This window comes from Colletotrichum siamense (assembly GCF_013390195.1).
Source record: "Colletotrichum siamense strain Cg363 chromosome Unknown KSG_Cg363_contig06, whole genome shotgun sequence".
Taxonomy (NCBI): Eukaryota; Fungi; Ascomycota; class Sordariomycetes; order Glomerellales; family Glomerellaceae; genus Colletotrichum; species Colletotrichum siamense.
This window is the reverse complement of record NW_023501019.1, coordinates 807,155-824,138: the sequence shown is the minus strand read 5'-3', so window position 1 is coordinate 824,138 and position 16,984 is coordinate 807,155. Positions and strand designations below refer to the sequence as shown.

The 16,984-nt window shown below is 50.3% G+C and overlaps 7 protein-coding genes across 7 annotated transcripts; 4 read left to right on the top strand and 3 right to left on the bottom strand.

Annotated features, from left to right (window-relative positions):
- Nucleotides 1-154: 154 nt before the first annotated feature.
- On the bottom strand, nucleotides 155-598 carry CGCS363_v009227 (uncharacterized protein; the record flags this gene model as incomplete). The annotated part of the gene is made up of 3 exons (XM_036641076.1): nucleotides 155-262; nucleotides 333-438; nucleotides 540-598. The coding sequence occupies 3 exons, from the start codon at nucleotides 596-598 to the stop codon at nucleotides 155-157; spliced, it is 273 nt and encodes a 90-aa protein (XP_036493704.1).
- A 1,702-nt stretch (nucleotides 599-2,300) lies between these two features.
- CGCS363_v009226 (uncharacterized protein) lies at nucleotides 2,301-3,677 on the top strand (the record flags this gene model as incomplete). Its single annotated transcript, XM_036641075.1, has 8 exons — nucleotides 2,301-2,363; nucleotides 2,480-2,509; nucleotides 2,566-2,638; nucleotides 2,690-2,817; nucleotides 2,870-2,906; nucleotides 2,959-3,109; nucleotides 3,162-3,232; nucleotides 3,289-3,677. 8 exons carry the CDS (start codon nucleotides 2,301-2,303, stop codon nucleotides 3,675-3,677), a joined length of 942 nt encoding a protein of 313 aa, XP_036493705.1.
- Nucleotides 3,678-5,884: 2,207 nt separating this feature from the next.
- vrtL-2 (Efflux pump vrtL) lies at nucleotides 5,885-7,444 on the bottom strand (the record flags this gene model as incomplete). Its single annotated transcript, XM_036641074.1, has 6 exons — nucleotides 5,885-5,893; nucleotides 5,946-6,556; nucleotides 6,614-6,719; nucleotides 6,773-7,096; nucleotides 7,151-7,216; nucleotides 7,268-7,444. The coding sequence occupies 6 exons, from the start codon at nucleotides 7,442-7,444 to the stop codon at nucleotides 5,885-5,887; spliced, it is 1,293 nt and encodes a 430-aa protein (XP_036492869.1).
- Nucleotides 7,445-9,838: 2,394 nt separating this feature from the next.
- Nucleotides 9,839-10,720, top strand: cel61a-2 (Endoglucanase-4; the record flags this gene model as incomplete). Its single annotated transcript, XM_036641073.1, has 1 exon — nucleotides 9,839-10,720. One exon carries the CDS (start codon nucleotides 9,839-9,841, stop codon nucleotides 10,718-10,720), a length of 882 nt encoding a protein of 293 aa, XP_036492870.1.
- Nucleotides 10,721-11,273: 553 nt separating this feature from the next.
- hyuC-0 (N-carbamoyl-L-amino-acid hydrolase) lies at nucleotides 11,274-12,736 on the top strand (the record flags this gene model as incomplete). The annotated part of the gene is made up of 4 exons (XM_036641072.1): nucleotides 11,274-11,340; nucleotides 11,430-11,739; nucleotides 11,791-12,609; nucleotides 12,670-12,736. 4 exons carry the CDS (start codon nucleotides 11,274-11,276, stop codon nucleotides 12,734-12,736), a joined length of 1,263 nt encoding a protein of 420 aa, XP_036493707.1.
- Nucleotides 12,737-13,405: 669 nt separating this feature from the next.
- On the top strand, nucleotides 13,406-14,738 carry CGCS363_v009222 (putative epoxide hydrolase; the record flags this gene model as incomplete). Its single annotated transcript, XM_036641071.1, has 3 exons — nucleotides 13,406-13,730; nucleotides 13,784-13,981; nucleotides 14,038-14,738. 3 exons carry the CDS (start codon nucleotides 13,406-13,408, stop codon nucleotides 14,736-14,738), a joined length of 1,224 nt encoding a protein of 407 aa, XP_036493708.1.
- Nucleotides 14,739-15,131: 393 nt separating this feature from the next.
- On the bottom strand, nucleotides 15,132-15,887 carry CGCS363_v009221 (uncharacterized protein; the record flags this gene model as incomplete). The annotated part of the gene is made up of 1 exon (XM_036641070.1): nucleotides 15,132-15,887. One exon carries the CDS (start codon nucleotides 15,885-15,887, stop codon nucleotides 15,132-15,134), a length of 756 nt encoding a protein of 251 aa, XP_036493706.1.
- Nucleotides 15,888-16,984: the final 1,097 nt, after the last annotated feature.

Here is a 16,984-nt window from a genome sequence, read left to right as displayed (position 1 = left end):
TAAAGACTTGCACGACTCATGTCGCATGTTGTACTGGCAGTTTAATCACTCATTATTATCATGATAGTAACTAAGGAGTCATGGAATGCTCCTGATTACAAGCGTCTGCAGGTCATGGTAGTGGTTTGGGCTTTCCTGAAACAAGCCGGTATGTCTATGGAGAGCAAGGGACGTCGTTCTTTCCTAGCACCAAGCCATTGTCTGCACAGCCCTTTGAGAGAGCTACGAACTTGTCAAAGTCGCTTGAGCGAAGGCAACAGAACTAGGGGCTGTTAGACTCGACCGCAATTACGTTGATTCAGCCACATCAACAACAAAGAGCAATGACTTACCCCAGGAGATGGCAGAACAGCGCCTCCAACAGCCTGGCAGAAATTGTTACTGGCTGCGTGTTTGCCGTCAATGGTTTGACAAAAGACTGTCTGGAATTCGCCTTGTCTGTGCGGTGTCAAAGAAATCAGCCACGTGCGCGCACAAACATGATCTTCATTGATGACTTGACAAGTCCCTTTGGAAATTGGGAGTGGAAGAGTGCTTACCCGGAGACGCTAACAACGAAGGAGAGAAGCGAGGCAACAACGGTGACCGAAGCACGCATTTTGATTGCAGCGAAGGTGAAGGAGTGAGTTTTAAAAAGAGAGAATTAAACGAGCGATCGACGCGTCGGTAAGGCTTTCGATTATACAAGAACAGAACAGCAGAAATGAGCTAGCGAGTGTCACTCAAAAGAGGGCTCCTTATTAGCGGCGATCATCACGACTTTAAATACAAGTCAATCGCGGAGCTGTCCGGGCCCATGATGATACTTTCGCGATATTATTATCTCAAGCTGCCAAAAACCCCAGATGCAAGCATCGTCAGGGTGAGATTCCGCTCAAATCACACATCTGGCGTCGCAACACCGCCTCCTGAAATGCCCCAGAGACCAGCCCCAGGAAGCCAAGCCTTCGGGCAAAGCCGACGGATGTCGGGACCGCTGGCTGGCCAGGTCAAGGACCACCAACCTTAAAATTATCGGAAGAAGATCGGCCCTGGACGCGGTGCCTTACCTCAAGGGACCACGAAGTGTTTGCCCAACTATCCGTAGTAAGGTTGATCTAGAATAACGAGCAATCTGGATCCGAAAGATTCCAAAGATGATCAGACCCTGTGGCGTCGTCACGTGGCTCACGCCGTTCGCCTCCCATCTCCATCCGCCATCCGCTAGAACCGAGAGATCCAATCTTTTCATTTGCTCGAAAGTCAAATAGTCTGGGCGAGGCGTGCCATGATGAAGCAGTCCGGCAGCGTAACTGCCGTGCGCGACGTTCAAGAGGCGGAAAGTTCGCAGACACGCGAGTCAGGGTCGCTCGAAGGCCACCATCATACCGTTGCATGGTGCGTTTGACCAAAAAGTCTATTCGCTGGGAGACTTGACCGTATTTCCTCATCGCACCGCTTGGACATTCCCGCACAAACACCGATCCCACGTGCGGCACGGCCTACGAGTGCCGTGCGGACGAAAGAAAAAAAAGTCCCTACAGGAGGTACATGAGGGAGTTCCGATCGACTCCATCCCCAAGCTTCCCCAGCAGAGTTTCCCAAGGGAGCCCTTCCTCGTCTTTCTCCGTTTCAAAGTTTCCCATCTATCCCCATCACCCCCCAGCTCCCCCCTCTTTTGTCGCACGCTTTCCTTTTCGCCGCACGCTGGGCAATACGTTCGTCGTCAGTCGACCCTGAGAATCGTCGTTAAGGTCGTCGAAACACCATCGCGGGCCCCCGTCGTCTCCGCCCCCGTATTTACCGATCGACAATACCCACATCGGCGCGTTGGGTCGGCTCTCCCGGGTCGACATATTGAGAGGGATTATCTTGATGGGGTCAACATAACAAGCCGCTGGCAGAACGCAGCAGGGAAAGCTGGAGCCATGATATCGTTGGAGGTTAGGGAAGATGTGGCGATTCGTGGTATCAATCATGGGCCTCAGCCACTCGCGGGAAAGGTCATGAGCATCATTGTCGCCTTGATCTCGGCATGCACGCTTGCAAGTTTATTTGGTCAGTAAATCTGATGCGGAACGACATTGGAATGGCAGGAACTCCGCGCAACCTCGAGCAATAGTTCTGACGACAATTACAGCTATGCGAGTATCGACCGTGAAGGATTGGAGGGTGTTGCCGTACACAATGTGGCGTAAGGGCATTCCACTACTCGATATCGAGACGACCCTGACAGTTTTCCAGTCGTAATCTGCATATATGTTTTCTCTTTTCTTTTCGTCTTCGGGACGTCAATTCTACAGTTCGGATTCGGAACCGACATGAACTTCGCAGCATGTTCAGCAGCGACGCTCTTTTGCCTCGGCGCCTATGTCTCGACAAAGGTCAGTCCAAGCCCTAGATATGTCAAGATGTTTTTCACTGACCGTCTTTACAGCTGGTAAGCGTTGCTACACGTGTCTGTGTAATCAACAGATTGAATACTGACATGTGACCGCAGTTCATATACCTGTTCATGGTAGATCGGGCAGTAAGTGGTTGACCTACAGATGACCCTCCAAGGCATTCAACTAACAATGACAACAGCACATCATCAGACAGACATCAAAACCCCGAATGAAGTCCAAGCTCTACATATTCAACTCTTTCGGCATGCTTGGTATGGTTTATGTGGGAATCGTCAAGTGTCATGGGCTAACACGCGACACAGGGGTCTTCGTCCTCATCGTCATATTGAACTTCATCTTCCGAATAACAAATTACATTGACGGAATATGCATTATTGGACTGGGCCAAAATGTAATTTTGGCCTTGATATCCTTTGATGCTGCTGTCAACGTGAGCTTCGTTCTGACTTGACTTCATGTGAACGGGCTCTGACATCTACCAGGTTTACCTCACTATCATGTTTCTACTCCCACTACTAAGTAAGTACTGAGAAGCTCAAGTACATCAGTAACATGACTAAATCGACGACAGGCCTTCATTCCGTCAAGTATAACTTCTGGAAACCGTGGACTTTGGATTGGAGAAACCGCCGGGTCCCCAGAGCGCCACCGAATATCAGGCTTCGACGTCTTGTGATCCGGACTTTCATCGGTTCATGCTGTACACTCCTGAGCAGTGTCACGTACGTCATTGGCTCGAGTTGACGTGGGCTATTCACTGACCTGAAGGAACAGGAATCTAGCGGTCTTGGGCGCACTCAATGGAGAGGTTGCGTGGTTGTGTTTGTTATGTTGCAACACAGACAGTAAGATCGACTCTAGAACGATTTTCGTCAAGAAGTGCTAATATGTCATTGAATAGTCTTTTTCTCGGCTCTTGTCATGAACTGGATCACGTCACCTGGCCAAGAGTCTACTCTTCGCACTCTCACACGACCGTCACGCGTATCACACGCGACACTACGACCAGAAGAAGACCCGAGTATGCCGCTTGATCCTGATGGGAACAGCACGAACAAGACTTGGGAGCAGAGGAGGACACACACACCGACGACGATAGGTTTACATTCAGCGGAAGGCGATAACCTCCAAGAAGGCGAAGACTTGGAACTGAACGACCGACACTCGATGGATCACGGAGAACGCGTATCATTGGAGGATCAACACGACGACGACCTTGAGGAGCCGGAGGAACAGGCGTCCAGGCACTCCAGAGTCAGGGAGGAGAAAAGGGGATCTAAGCAATCGTAATTATCACCATTATAGACTGTTCGGGGTTACGTGGTTTTACGGAATGATACCAAACGCACATGGCAATATCAAAACCGGGGTTTGGGACAGGGGCATATAAGGAGTCTAGGGCGCTACTACGTAGGACATGAAACATATGAATAAGTAAAATAATTGTAACGAGAATTCCTGCGCCCTGGATGACCACTGAGGATAGCAGGGGGGATGTGATGGTGTGATGACGAAATTCTAACGGACACCACCCGCAAACCCCGCGGTCTTTGCAATTATTCAACCACCATCCCCGGAATTACGATAGCTGACAGAAAGCGTATCTAAAACGGCATCTCTAAACCGTCTAATCCGGCGACGATCGACACACGCGAAACCAGATTCCCGTTCGTCCCGTTCAGAAAAACATGGCAAACAAGAACCTTAACCATGTGAACATGTTGATTAGCAGGACTTCACTCAAAACGTATCAAAAATCATCGGAGAATTGAAACTTAGCGCTATGCATTGTTCCAATACAAGCAGTGGAATGGAACGCGCGAGAGGAGAAACGTTGATAGTTATCTGGGCAAATTATCGATGTGCTCTTGGCAGCAGCCCCCGCAGGGATTGTGTGCGTTTTCCCATCAATGCCCAAAGGTAGGTGGTCTTGGCAGCGAGTGTGATGGTTTCTTCTACTGAGACCTGATGTGCCCGAACGAGCTGAGCGATCTCTCGTGCTTCTCCATTTCCTCGCCAGAAATTCTTCGTAATTGCGTGATTTATCGATTGATCGCCAATATCATCCTTTCAAGGACATTCGTTCGAAAGAACTGTACATCCCCCGAATTGGTCGCAGCATGCACCGAACTGGCCTTGGCAGGTGCCGAACTGGCACGCCTTCGCCTCTGTGAGAAACGGAACAAAAGTTAGGAATTATCGTCACACAACCGCGTAATTGTTACGTAGATATGACGAACCAGCTAGTGCCAAGACGGACACGAGAGCGAGCAGGGTCTTGGCAAGTTGCATTCTGTACGGTGGTTGGTGTAGGTTGTGGTGGGGGTGAATATGCTTAAAGTTTAAACGATGCGCCGTGCCTGACGACTCGCGGGTAGTGATGAACCGGGCAGAATAATTTCTGAAGACCTTGTAGAGTCTGAACAGCAGTTGAAGCTCCTGGATCTGCGTCACAAAATCTCGGAAAACGTGCGGTCTTATATACAGTTCTGAGTCTTCTACTATGGAATAATCCGACACTTCTATTCTGGCACAGGCGGGTTGCTCCACGTGCATTTCTATTCGGAGTTGATCACTAACTCCTACTGGCTTTACGCAACTGTGAGAGACTGCTGAAGCACAAGCCGCTGTTAATCAAACCTTAACGAAGACTGGCTTGTATATACGGGCAATGCTTTGATAAGGCATTGATTGGTCGGAGTGTGTTCCGATGTGTGCAATTTCCCGGGGAACCTTACTCGTTCCCTAGCTTCCAAAACATTTCAAACCCGGACCCGTCGGACGACACCAAAGACAGCCTGGGGAATGCTTGTGTAGGAATTCAGATCCCGTTGGAGAAGAGAACCAGGACCCTGACGCAAGACTCCATACAAGTCAAGGTCAATCAGTTGGCGCTTGGATGGCCTGATTGGGAAGTGGGGTGGATCGATGCGGCTGCTTTTAATCTGCGGCAAATCTGCCAAAAATGTGTTTTCCACGTGTGATTAGGTAGATATCCGGAAAACGAAGAAATGTCATTTGAGATGAAATTGTGAAAGCCAATGAGAAAGGTCATAAGACAAGATACAGCCGCAGATGCAAACCTAGATTGACGGCGTAAGCCCTAACGCCCCGATGTGTTGGAAACTTTTCACCTTGTATAACAAAACGCAACGTACTAGACATACCGCCTTCATCGTTCTGATTTTTTTTCCGTTTTATTCCCGTATGCTGAACCGACTCATACCCCGTAGCCTTGCGCCAAATACCCAGAGTAAGATCGGTGCCGGGATCCCAATGACGACCGCGATACCAGCCAATAGACTTCCGCCAAGTCCATATCCCAGTTTTCCGAAAAGCGCCGGAACAAACAGCGGAAACACGAAAGCGAACATGGACCGCATGAAACAACATGCAGCCGAAGCAGAGGCGGTGTACTGCGGATAAGAGTCGGCTATATAGGCCGAGATGCATTGGTACGATATCATAGTGCTTCCCATCGTTATCGCAATGCCAATCTATTGGTCCTGAGTCAGGATGTTGTCCCCGGAAAGAATTTCTGACTCTGAAGAGACTTACGTTTGGAATGAGAAAATGCATTCTGTTCTGCGCGGACCATGCGAACAACAGCATCCCAGCAGGCGTGATTACTGAACTAGGAATCATCAAGGGAATGCGAAATTCGGGGCTCCCTTGCTCTTCCATCCCGATCCCGGATTTTGTCTTGAGCCGTCGGTAGACTGCATCCATAGTAGGGGCGCAGATTAAAACTCCAATCAGGGATCCGACGGCAATCCAGATGTAGTTCAAACTTGCTCTGCCCTTTGACATCTCGTAGTGTCCTTCCCAAAGAGTAGGAAATCCGGAGATTACGAGATAGAGCAAGCCAAAGTTGAAAGCCTGAAGGACTGCTAGACTTTGAATGATGGGCTGAGTTGCAAGCATCACCCAGGGCCTCGACAAGCTGACTCGAAGAATCTTCGTCAGAGTGCGTTGCTCTCGTTCCCAGGCAGTCTGGAATTCTGGATTACATGACTCCTTGCGAAGCTTCCTGGCTTTCAGCACAAGAAGGCGAGGCGCATATGTCTCTTTCAGCAGGAAGAATGCCACAGCCTGGACTGCGACGTTGAAGATGACGACTGTCCAGAATGCCCAGCGCCAGGTGGCGTATTGCGAGATGTAGCCACCAACTGGAACAAGGTTAGCATCAGTGATTGAAAATAGACAATGAAATGGGGATGACGCACCAATGGGACCTAGTGCAGGGCCAATGACTGGTGCAAATTGCATCACGGCTATTCCCTTTCCGCGCTCTTCTGGACGCCAGCAGTCTGTCAAGACGCCGCTTCCCATCTGGCCCCGACCATTAGCTGAAATCACCTGTTGAAGGGTTGTACGAGACTAACCCCTGTTGTTGCACTTCCTCCAATCCCGGCTAGAAACCGAAAGGCGATAATTTGCCCTTTCGATGTTGCAAAGCCGCAGAGAGTGGTGAACAGTATGAAGATCGTGTTCCCTACTCTGACTATCGGTGTACGACCCCATATTTCTGAGCAAGGTGACAGTATGAATGGGCCGAGTGCGTAGGTGAGAAGAAAGATCGACAGAACGAGTTGGAGCTGGACTTGGTTGTCTATATGAAGATCTTGTCCAATCGGACCCAAAGCTGGGGCGGCAATGGAGGAGGATAGGGGCGAAAGGAATGCGAATGCCGAGATGATCAGGGACATCTGTTCGAAAGTCAGTTATTGAATGGACGCATCAGAAGCTTCAGGGTAACCCACTGTCCATTTCTGCCTTCTGTCCCAGTTCTTGGGGTTCTCTGGGTCATGTGGTCCATCCCAAGAGACCTGATCAAAACGTTAGCCAAGAAATCTGTCAAAATGATTAGGCCAACCCACCAAAAGGGACTCGGGCTCTGAACGATACTTGTCCTGACTCGGATCTTGTGATGTCGGCGATTCCCGGCCGCAAATAGTTGGGGCCTTGCTGCTGACATCGTCACCGCAAAGCGTCGAGAGGGAACTGTTCCGGGAAGGAGACGGCCTTGACCCTTTCTCAATGTCCGTTTGCTTCATGACTTGAGAGATCATGATCTTCGAGTTTACATGGAGCAGAAAAAGGACAAGACCGAATGTCGCTGAAGATGAAGAGACTTCGACTACGGCCAACCTCCCGAGGAGTACTTATCCCCTTCGCTCGGTCTTAGTGGCTGCGAAGGAAGAGTTTTCATTACGAGAGCGCAAGACAACGGCATGCGCAAGCAGGAACTCGGCCAATGGCTTTGCGGGCGTTACCACGTCGTCGCCAGGCCGCAAGCTACTTGCAATCCCTGCTGCCAGACAAAGCGTGCCTTGCAAGCAACCCAGGATTGCTGGGTTGCAGACGACGATGCACCAGTAGCATTCTCAATACCGGAAACTCGGGTCTGGCGCACAATCTCATTGTCTCTGGTGCAGTGTGGCGTATGGGGAAAATGACACTAGGACGGGTTCACTATGGACTACCGACGCCCCGTGCCGGGGAACCGCAGCTGAAATTAGGTTCTCATTCTGCTGGTTTGCTTTCCTGAACGACCTTTCATAATCGCTAACTATATGTGAGAGACGGAGAATGCAACATGAAGATGCAGCAAGCAGTAGCTCATTAACGAAACGTTCCCGAGAGAGAACACAAAGAGTCTAGCCACAAAATGATAGCGTATGTCAGACACAATTGACACAAATACCAAATAGAGGCAAAAATAAGTTATGTTCAGCCCTGTCTTAGTCTCGAGAGGCAAAAGAAAGGTCCATCCAGGATTCGAACCTGGGCTTACGGAAGGGACTGATTGTTAGATCAGAATCCGACGTCCTAACCAACTAGACTAATAGACCAGTGAAGTTTAATTACTTCCTTGCTGGTCATCCCACCCGTAACAGTGTAGATGTGGGACAGGAGGAGCGGGTTGAAGCCCTCGTCTGGTGGGCTCTGAGAATCTTGAATGGGGCCTGTGGATCATCACGATGCTTAACCCAGAACTGGCCCGAGCGCCTTGCACTTCATTTTGGTTTTCTGCTGGGCATAGCAAGAATGATGATATTTCGTTCAGCATAAAAAACGACCGTCCTTGGAGCTTTCTAAGACAAGGCAAGTCTAACTGTAGTCCAAACAACTAAGGTGCTCGAGGCCTTGTTGTCACGGGGGCATGGATGTTTTCAAGGCGCCAGGTCCCACGACCCCGGTTTGTGGCGCTCAGCTGGGCGATTAGTCTCCGCGCCGCGTTATGGGATTTCCGATTTGAGACATTGTGGAGGGCCGGGTCTTTCACAGAATGCTTTGCGGAAATACCGTGCCGTTCAGCTGAACACTAGTTGCGGCTGCGCCAGTGGGGTTAGACAGCGCCGCAACGCTGAGATGGCATTTTGATTCTCAAAGGGGGAAATAGGCACGCGACAAGTTTTCGCCATCCGAACTGCGGAACGCAATATTAGCACATAACGGAAATATCAGAGTGTGCTAAGAATTAACAAAACATGGTCCAGAACCAAAAACAAAGACGCCAATAACCTGAGGAAGGCAAAAGAACTGGACGAACAGGGAATCGAACCCTGGACCACTCACATGCTAAGCGAGTATTATACCACTAAACCATTCGCCCATCTCATTGGTTGATGCGAGAGGTTCTCTAGCTACTTATGTAGCTATTCCTGAAGTCACCGCTCTCAGCGACGGCCGCTGGATCTCTAAATCCTTCTCAAATATTTTATTGCTTTAAACATTGATGTTGTGACTTTTCCATCTTTCCTGTCTGGCCTTGCCTGATGCTGTCTGGGCTCCCATAGCTTCCGCAGTCTACGTCGCGGCGGAAACATAAAAGCGGAATGGCTGCCCGTCTCCAAATTGCCTCGCTGGAAGAATCCCTGATGACGGGATTGCTCTCGGCACCTCTCAAGTAAATTAAGGTCACAACCGGTCGGCAGAATGCGAAACTGCGGGGGAATCAGCACGGCCGAGCGCCGATCTTACGAGATCGACTGACCAAAATCACCCGAAGAGGTAGTAGTTTAAGATCCTCCGAGATTCAAGGACGTGGCCGTGCATCTGTACCAGGCTTGATGTCTTGCTTGTTCAGTCTCGTTGCACAGCTGGGTCCCCGCCTACTAGTTCAAACAGGAAAAAGAAAACAAATTGACGGGCTGACTGCTTCATTAAAACGATGCAACATCCGGGTTGAATCCCGATGATGCACTCTATCCTGCTGATTCTTCTCACCGATCTGGTCACAAACGGCCCCACGAAAGCACCTGAATTGGTTCAAGTAGGTCACGTTGGCATCAAGTAAGTTGCTATGACGATCTTCACCAAAGTGGTGTCGTGTTTCCCTCCGAGGCTTGGTGTATTTGATCGAGGGCACGGCTCGACAACATCTTCTTACTATGCATCTACATCTAAGACGAATTTCAGAAGATTGGTTGCACCTTCGAGGAATCATGTTACCTAGAGTCGCCTTTACGCCAGCGGCGCTCTTCACATTCGTGGCGGCCCATAGTCGCATCACGAATTTCGTTATCGATGGCGCCTCGTACAATGGTTACAACGCCAAAGTTCCCAACAATCCCAAACTTCTGGCGGCATGGAGCACAACAGTGAATGATGATGGTTGGGTCAGCACCGAGAGCTATGGCGGACCCAACATCCTGTGCCACCGGAACGCAACCAACCCTGCAGGCCATGCACCGGTAGCAGCGGGCGACACGATTGCCTTCCAGTGGCAAGGCTGGCCAGAATCTCACCACGGTCCTGTGGTGACACATCTCGCATACTGCGGTTCTGAGAGAGGATCTTGTGAAGCAGTGGAAAAGACGACATTGAGCTTCTTCGCCATCGACAAGGTTGGGCTGATCGACCCTAATAAGAACGCTACCGAATTCGCAACCGCCAGAGGGATCTGGGCAAGCGACGTCCTCATACAGAACAACGCTAGCTGGGTGGTTCAGATCCCACCCAAGATAGCGCCAGGATATTACGTTCTCCGCCACGAGATTGTGGCACTGCATTTCGCGAGGTATCCTGGTCAGGGAGCTCAGCATTATCCGCAGTGTATTAATATCCAAGTGACCGGCGGAGGAGGAGATCGGCCGACCGGAACGCTAGGCACAAGACTCTACCAGCCAGCGGAGGAAGGATTGGTGTACGACATCTCACAGAGCCCGCTTCCTCCGTACAAGATCCCCGGGCCGACGGTATACACCGGAGCAAAGACCTTTGCTGCTCAGACGGGAGCGCAAGTATTATCTTCGGCCACTGCGATACCAGGAATTCCGGGGAACGACACGAGAAGTATGACTGGAAGTATCCAAGAGAGTATTTAATCGGTGGAGGAAAGGCGGACACTCAGCCCAACGGCATTGCCCTAAACCTGGGTCAATGATTGCACGCTTGAATACCTACATCAGATGTCATCCAGCGATTACTTTCCTCATCTGGATAGTGAACAAAAAGCGCAAGAAATTGCGTAATGGCATTGATTTCTCAGTGAACGAAATTTCGGAGTGACATATGGCGCAAGTAGAACCTTCTGTAAGGCGTTGATGATGGGTGGTTTGACAGAAACTGCTGGGCGCGATTGACAGTTTATGAACACCTTTTACGGGGCGGCGCCCTTTGCCGATCCACCGGGGCGTTCGGCCGATCTCACCCCGCCCCTTTCCCCGCGCCTACATCAACTTGGCTGCGTCTGCCAATCGGGGACAGCTCAATTGTAACCATCATCTTCACCAACATCTTCTTGAATTGATTTTCGGCGGCTGATACACACATGCAGCCATAGAGAAATGATGCAACGGACAAAACTGTTCTCATCCATCTCCGACCAAGTGAGGTCATACTCCTCGGCCAGGGCTTCGTTATCAGGATTGAAGATCAATGCCGACCGACTACAAGAGACCCTTCACCACACGTGTCAATGGGGAGCTGCGCATAGATATGGCAAGTAAGTATGATTATGTTTCTATAAACCTACTTATCCTTCCTCTTTCTGGAAGCTGCTCACAAACTTGTTAAATGTTAGAGGTGCGACAGAAACTGGCATGGCTCGCCTTGCCCTGTCTGACGATGACGCCAAGGTTAGACGCTGGTTTGCCGACGAGGTGACTGGAAACCTAGGCTGCGACCTCGCCGTCGATGAGATGGGAAATATGTTCGCAAAGAAGAAGGGTTCTCTCAATTCGACGAGCCCGATGACCGCCATGGGAAGTCACCTTGATACCCAGCCAAGAGGTGGGCGATACGACGGGATCTTGGGTATCATGTCAGCAATTGAAGTGATACGAACCCTGAAGGAGAACGGATACAAGACACAATATGATGTTGGCATTGTCAACTGGACAAAGTGAGTCTGCTAGATGACTGTTTATCAGGGTTATCAGCTGACTGAAACCAGCGAGGAAGGAGCCCGGTTTCCCATGTCGATGATGGCGTCAGGTGTTTGGGCCGGTAAGGTTCCTCTTGAAAAGGCCTGGGCCATGGGCGATATCTTCGATCCGTCCGTCACAGTCAAATCCGAGCTTGCCCGCCACGGCTACATCGGTCCCATTGCCTGCTCCAGCCAAGGCTACCCCCTCGGTGCGCATTTTGAGCTTCACATTGAGCAGGGTCCCATTCTCGAAGAGAACAGCAGGAAAATTGGTGTTGTGCAGGGCGCACAGGCATATCGCTGGTTCACCTTCACGATCAAGGGCCGCGACGCGCATACCGGTACAACGCCCCTCAAGTCTCGTTCGGACCCTCTTCTCGCCGCGTCCAAGATGATTGCAAGCTCGAACGAAATTGCAAAAGAGCTCGGTGCCTTGGCCTCTACTGGCGTCATTAAGATCCCGCCCAGCTCATCCACCAACACGATCCCGTCTCAGGTCACCTTCACCCTCGACATTCGGCACCCGGAAGATAGCGTCGTCGACAATGTGCAAAACCGCGTGCTCAAGTCATTCAGTACCATCGCCAAGGCGGATGGTAGGGGGGTTCAGGTAGAATGGACTCTCGACACGGACTCGCCTGCAGCAAAGTTCCATCCCGAGTGCATCAGTGCCGTCGAGAATGCTGCGACGGGACTATTTGGTGCTGACGGGTGGCTCCCGATTACGAGCGGCGCCGGCCATGACAGCGTCTATACAAGCAAGGTATGCCCGACGACAATGATTTTCGTTCCTTGCAAGGACGGAGTGAGCCATCATCCCGAGGAATTTTGCAGCCCCGAAGACTGGTAAGTGAACTGGTCACAATGCATCAGAGAATACAAGAATAGAAGACTAATGAAATACAGCGCGAATGGTACTCAGGCGCTTCTTGAAGCGGTAGTGAGCTATGATAAGCTGAGGGCTAGCAAGTAGTCGCCGGCATGATGAAATTACGAGATGAATGTTGAGTTTCTTAGTAGCGTCTCATCTTACCCTCACAAAAGGTTTTCCCTCAGCCCAGATTTCTGAGCGACTTCGTGAATGTTTGTGATTTTGTGTCATCTCATACAATCAGTCCAAGGACGATGCACAGTAATCTCATGGAGACTCAAAAGCTGTAAGACTAGATTTGTCAGACTATCTCGATTTCTCATCATGAGTCGTAAACTCATGTCAAGACGCGCCCTTATGAATGAGTTGATGCTACCGCGTTCTCGAGCTAATCCATGATGTCAGACTCTGGTTGGCTTGATTAGTTGGAGCACCGCCTGCGGGGAAGCAAACCCTCACGAATCACTCGTTATTCCCGCCCGCCAAGAACGCTATTCGCTTGGAAGGGATCTGCTCAGTGCTCTGGCGCGTGTATTAGTAAGATGGTTTCGTCTGTACTGTGACGCCATCTGCGCGTCTTCACAAGGGCGCGTTTACCTGGGTGAAAGTATACCAAGTGCATTACAGGCAATTGAATCTTCCCCGCAATCCAGAGACGTAAATCACACTCAAATCATCACATTCAAGCGCAAGAAATTCGCTATCCGTGGCTATCTGACACCCGCAACGACCGAAAGACCGTTTCAAGAACAACGGCATTCTGCAGTCAGAATGGATCCATCAATCAAGCCTTACAAAATCAATGTCCCGGACTCCGCGATCGAGAATCTGCACGCCAAGCTCGACGATGCCAAATTCCCATCAGAAATTCCGCTCACTGATAGCTGGGACTATGGCGTGCCAGTCTCTCACATCAAACGACTTGTAAACCACTGGCGGAACGGCTTTGACTGGCGGGCAGCTGAAGCTAAGCTGAATGAGATCCCGCAGTACACAACCACGATCTCTGTCGTTGGATTCGGAGATCTAGACATACACTTTGTGTGGCAGAAGAGCACTCAACCCGGCGCTGTTCCCTTGCTGTTTTGTCATGGCTGTGAGTACTGCCTATTGAACCTTAGATGGGTAATTGGCCTGACTTATTCACAGGGCCGGGAAGCTTCTATGAGGCGCTTAAGCTCATCCCCCTCCTCACAACTGAGACGAATGGCCTTTCATTTGACGTCGTCGCGCCTTCACTTCCCAACTTCGGCTTCTCTCAGGGGTCCGATAAGCCCGGGTTCCGCATGCCTCAATACGCCGAGGTGATGCACAAAGTTATGCTCAAGCTCGGATACGAGCAATATGGTAAGTCGCCATCCGCTTCCGGATCACTTAAACCGTTCCTGCTAACGCACTGATAGTGACACAGGGAGGAGATTGGGGCTTCTTAATTACCCGCTTCATGGGTCTCAAATATCCGGATCATGTCCTTGCCTCGCATCTGAACATGGTCCAAGCGAAGCCGCCTTCACCGTTCAAGAACCCATTGCAATACATCAAGAGCCTCTGGCCACATACTGAGCAGGAGAAGAAGGGTCTTGAGCGGACCACATGGTTTGCCAAGGAGGGTTACGGCTACAACCTTGAGCAACAAACACGCCCTGCTACCCTCGGTATTGGGCTGGCGGATTCACCTGTCGCCGTTCTCGCATGGATATACGAGAAACTCCATGATTGGACCGATGGTTATCCATGGACTGATGACGAGATTCTCACTTGGATCTCCATCTATCAGTTCTCGACTATGGGTCCCGAGGCGAGTGTGAGGATCTACTATGAGGTGCGACATCCTACCGCACACACGGAACAGTTTGGCTGGATCCCAAGGGTAAAGCTCGGGGTGTCAATCTTCCCAATGGATTTGTTCGTTCCGCCGATTAGTCACGCGAAGACCTTAGGACCCGTGGTATTTGCGGTCACGCATGGCGATGGTGGGCATTTCGCTGCGCATGAGAGACCAGAAATCTTAGCCAAGGATTTGAGGCACATGTTTGGCAAGGGTGGTGGTGCTCATGATGTCGCACAAAGATTATCGCAAGGTCGGGTCCAGGCTAAGCTGTAAAAGAAATGGCGATTGTTTTTGGGATGTGCAGACCTGCGCAGCGATGGTCGCAGCTCATGATATGGGTGGCTGCAGTTACTTGCGCCTTCTACTAGAGCGTCTCCGGTTCAATTTTACAGGGGGACTGCGAGTTTTGACCAGTCTGAAGCGGGAAACAAGACTTGCGACTAAGATCATGGGTGTTCAGCATGAGTTATTAGACAGCAGTGAACTCAGCAAATCATGTGGTGTGATGGTGATGATCATCATCGCAAGGGTCAATTATTGCTTGTCATGGATGGGTGCTGGCAGGATCTCAAGTATGGTGATGGGTGACTTGTGGGATTTATTCAAGAACGACAGCTCTGTGTGAACGGATCCGGTTGCTATTTGTGAGATGTGGAGTCGAGCTACTCATGAAATCCATTCCTTTGGGGCCAAAGCCATGTGTCTTCCTTTGCCGTTGTAGTCCGCAGCCTGGGATTGCATGATTCTGTGTTGTGATGCTTGAAGAACCTTCAATTTCCACGCCGGCGTGAGCTTCTCGTCGTAGGTCTTCCAAAGGCGGGGGAGGTATTGCACATCCTGAACGCAGTATGACAATATGTCTCGAGACAAGGGTCGCTGGCTGAACACTGCATAGCTCCCTCCCGAATCCGGGGAGAAGAGCTTGAGCCCTTGCGCTTTGACTCGGCTCCATTCCAGTAGCTCGCCAGTAGTCATCTGAGCATCTGATTCGATGCACTTCTTCAGCCCAAAAAGAAGCCTCTTGTTGGATTTCCGACTTGCGAGCTCCATGAGCTGCAAATCTTCAACTCCCCTGAGGTTAATGTTGAAGTGGAAGAAGAGGGCATCGGAATCGTTTCTGACGTCAAAAAAGACCTTTGTGATGCTTGGTGACTCGAGGATAGTCTTCAGTGTCGTGCCGTTTGTGCCCTGTTCCGAGAAAGAAGCGGCACCGAGTGTTTGCACATCGATCAGGTATGTATGCTGTCGGGTCGATAGGTAGATCTGAATGATTGATATCGTGCCCAACCGGCCAAGGTACTCTCCTTCTAGGTCCACATAGAGTGATGGTGGGCTGGCAGGGGCGCTGCTGAGCGCATCAATAGCTCGCGCGAGAGCTGCGGTTGTATCAACAAATTCATAAGAGATCGGAGGACACGGCATTGCAAGTAGTCTCAATATGTTATGTCAGAAAGAAGAGGCGTTGACTTTCACATTGAAAATAGTCAAGTCACAGGAGCAGAGAAAAACGATACCGGAACGTCAACATTTATGGTTTGATGTCCGGCGTGGGAACGCTGTCAATGACAACGCGAATCAATCTTCCCGAGGCCCCCAACAAAGCAGACATCTGTCTTAAATTTTAAAAATAGTTATTACGTTGAATCCACTCTAATCATGGGCCTCACAATCTATGTGGCGTCTTCCATGCGATGAGTCAATCGCCTGTTCTCCACGTCACTATGAAATCAGCGGATACGTATTAGAGCCATTAATGTGATGTAAGACCCTTTTTATGATCAGTACGGTGATTGTGCAGATTTGTTGAGGGGTTAAGTTGGATGAGGTTGCGTTTACTGCTGGAGGCCAACCAGCTGAATCATTGTCTAAATTATGTGATTTGTCAAACAGCTATCGCCGACGTTGAGACCCGTTGAACCCACCAGGAAGACTGATAATGAAAGGCCTCAGATGAAAGTCACATGCGCAAATGACATCTCCGGTGCGATGCCGCCTTTTCTAGTCAATGCAAAGGGTGGGACTTCAGGGCGGTGACCAAGTGTCTCGGGCAATTTATGTTACTTGAATCTGTATTATTACGGCATTTCGGCATAATTTCATGCCTACACGCAAGCCTTCCTGAATGAGAAGAATTTGAGGTGCAGGAAGGATTGTGATGGTGATCTCGGGAAACCTCAACAGGTTATGTAATATCGATTACGAGCTTCGGCTATGGTATTGGACCCGTATTCACTCATGGGATCTACCATGCTCTGCAACAGTGTGACCCCGCCACACAAGCACTCTGGTTAGCATGTAGAATTAGAACAAGCTTGTGGCTTGCAGCCTGAGTCCGGTGACTTCGCTGCAACTCATCGCGAGGAGGGGGGGTACGGATGGGCGATCTTAGGCGCGTAAGGAAGTCGGTCATCCCAAGGATTAAGCAACTGTAGCAGATACGAGCTACTCTAAGCGACAATACGGTAGCTTACCAACAACGTCTAAGGACGTTGCTGATAGTCATTGACATATATATCTTT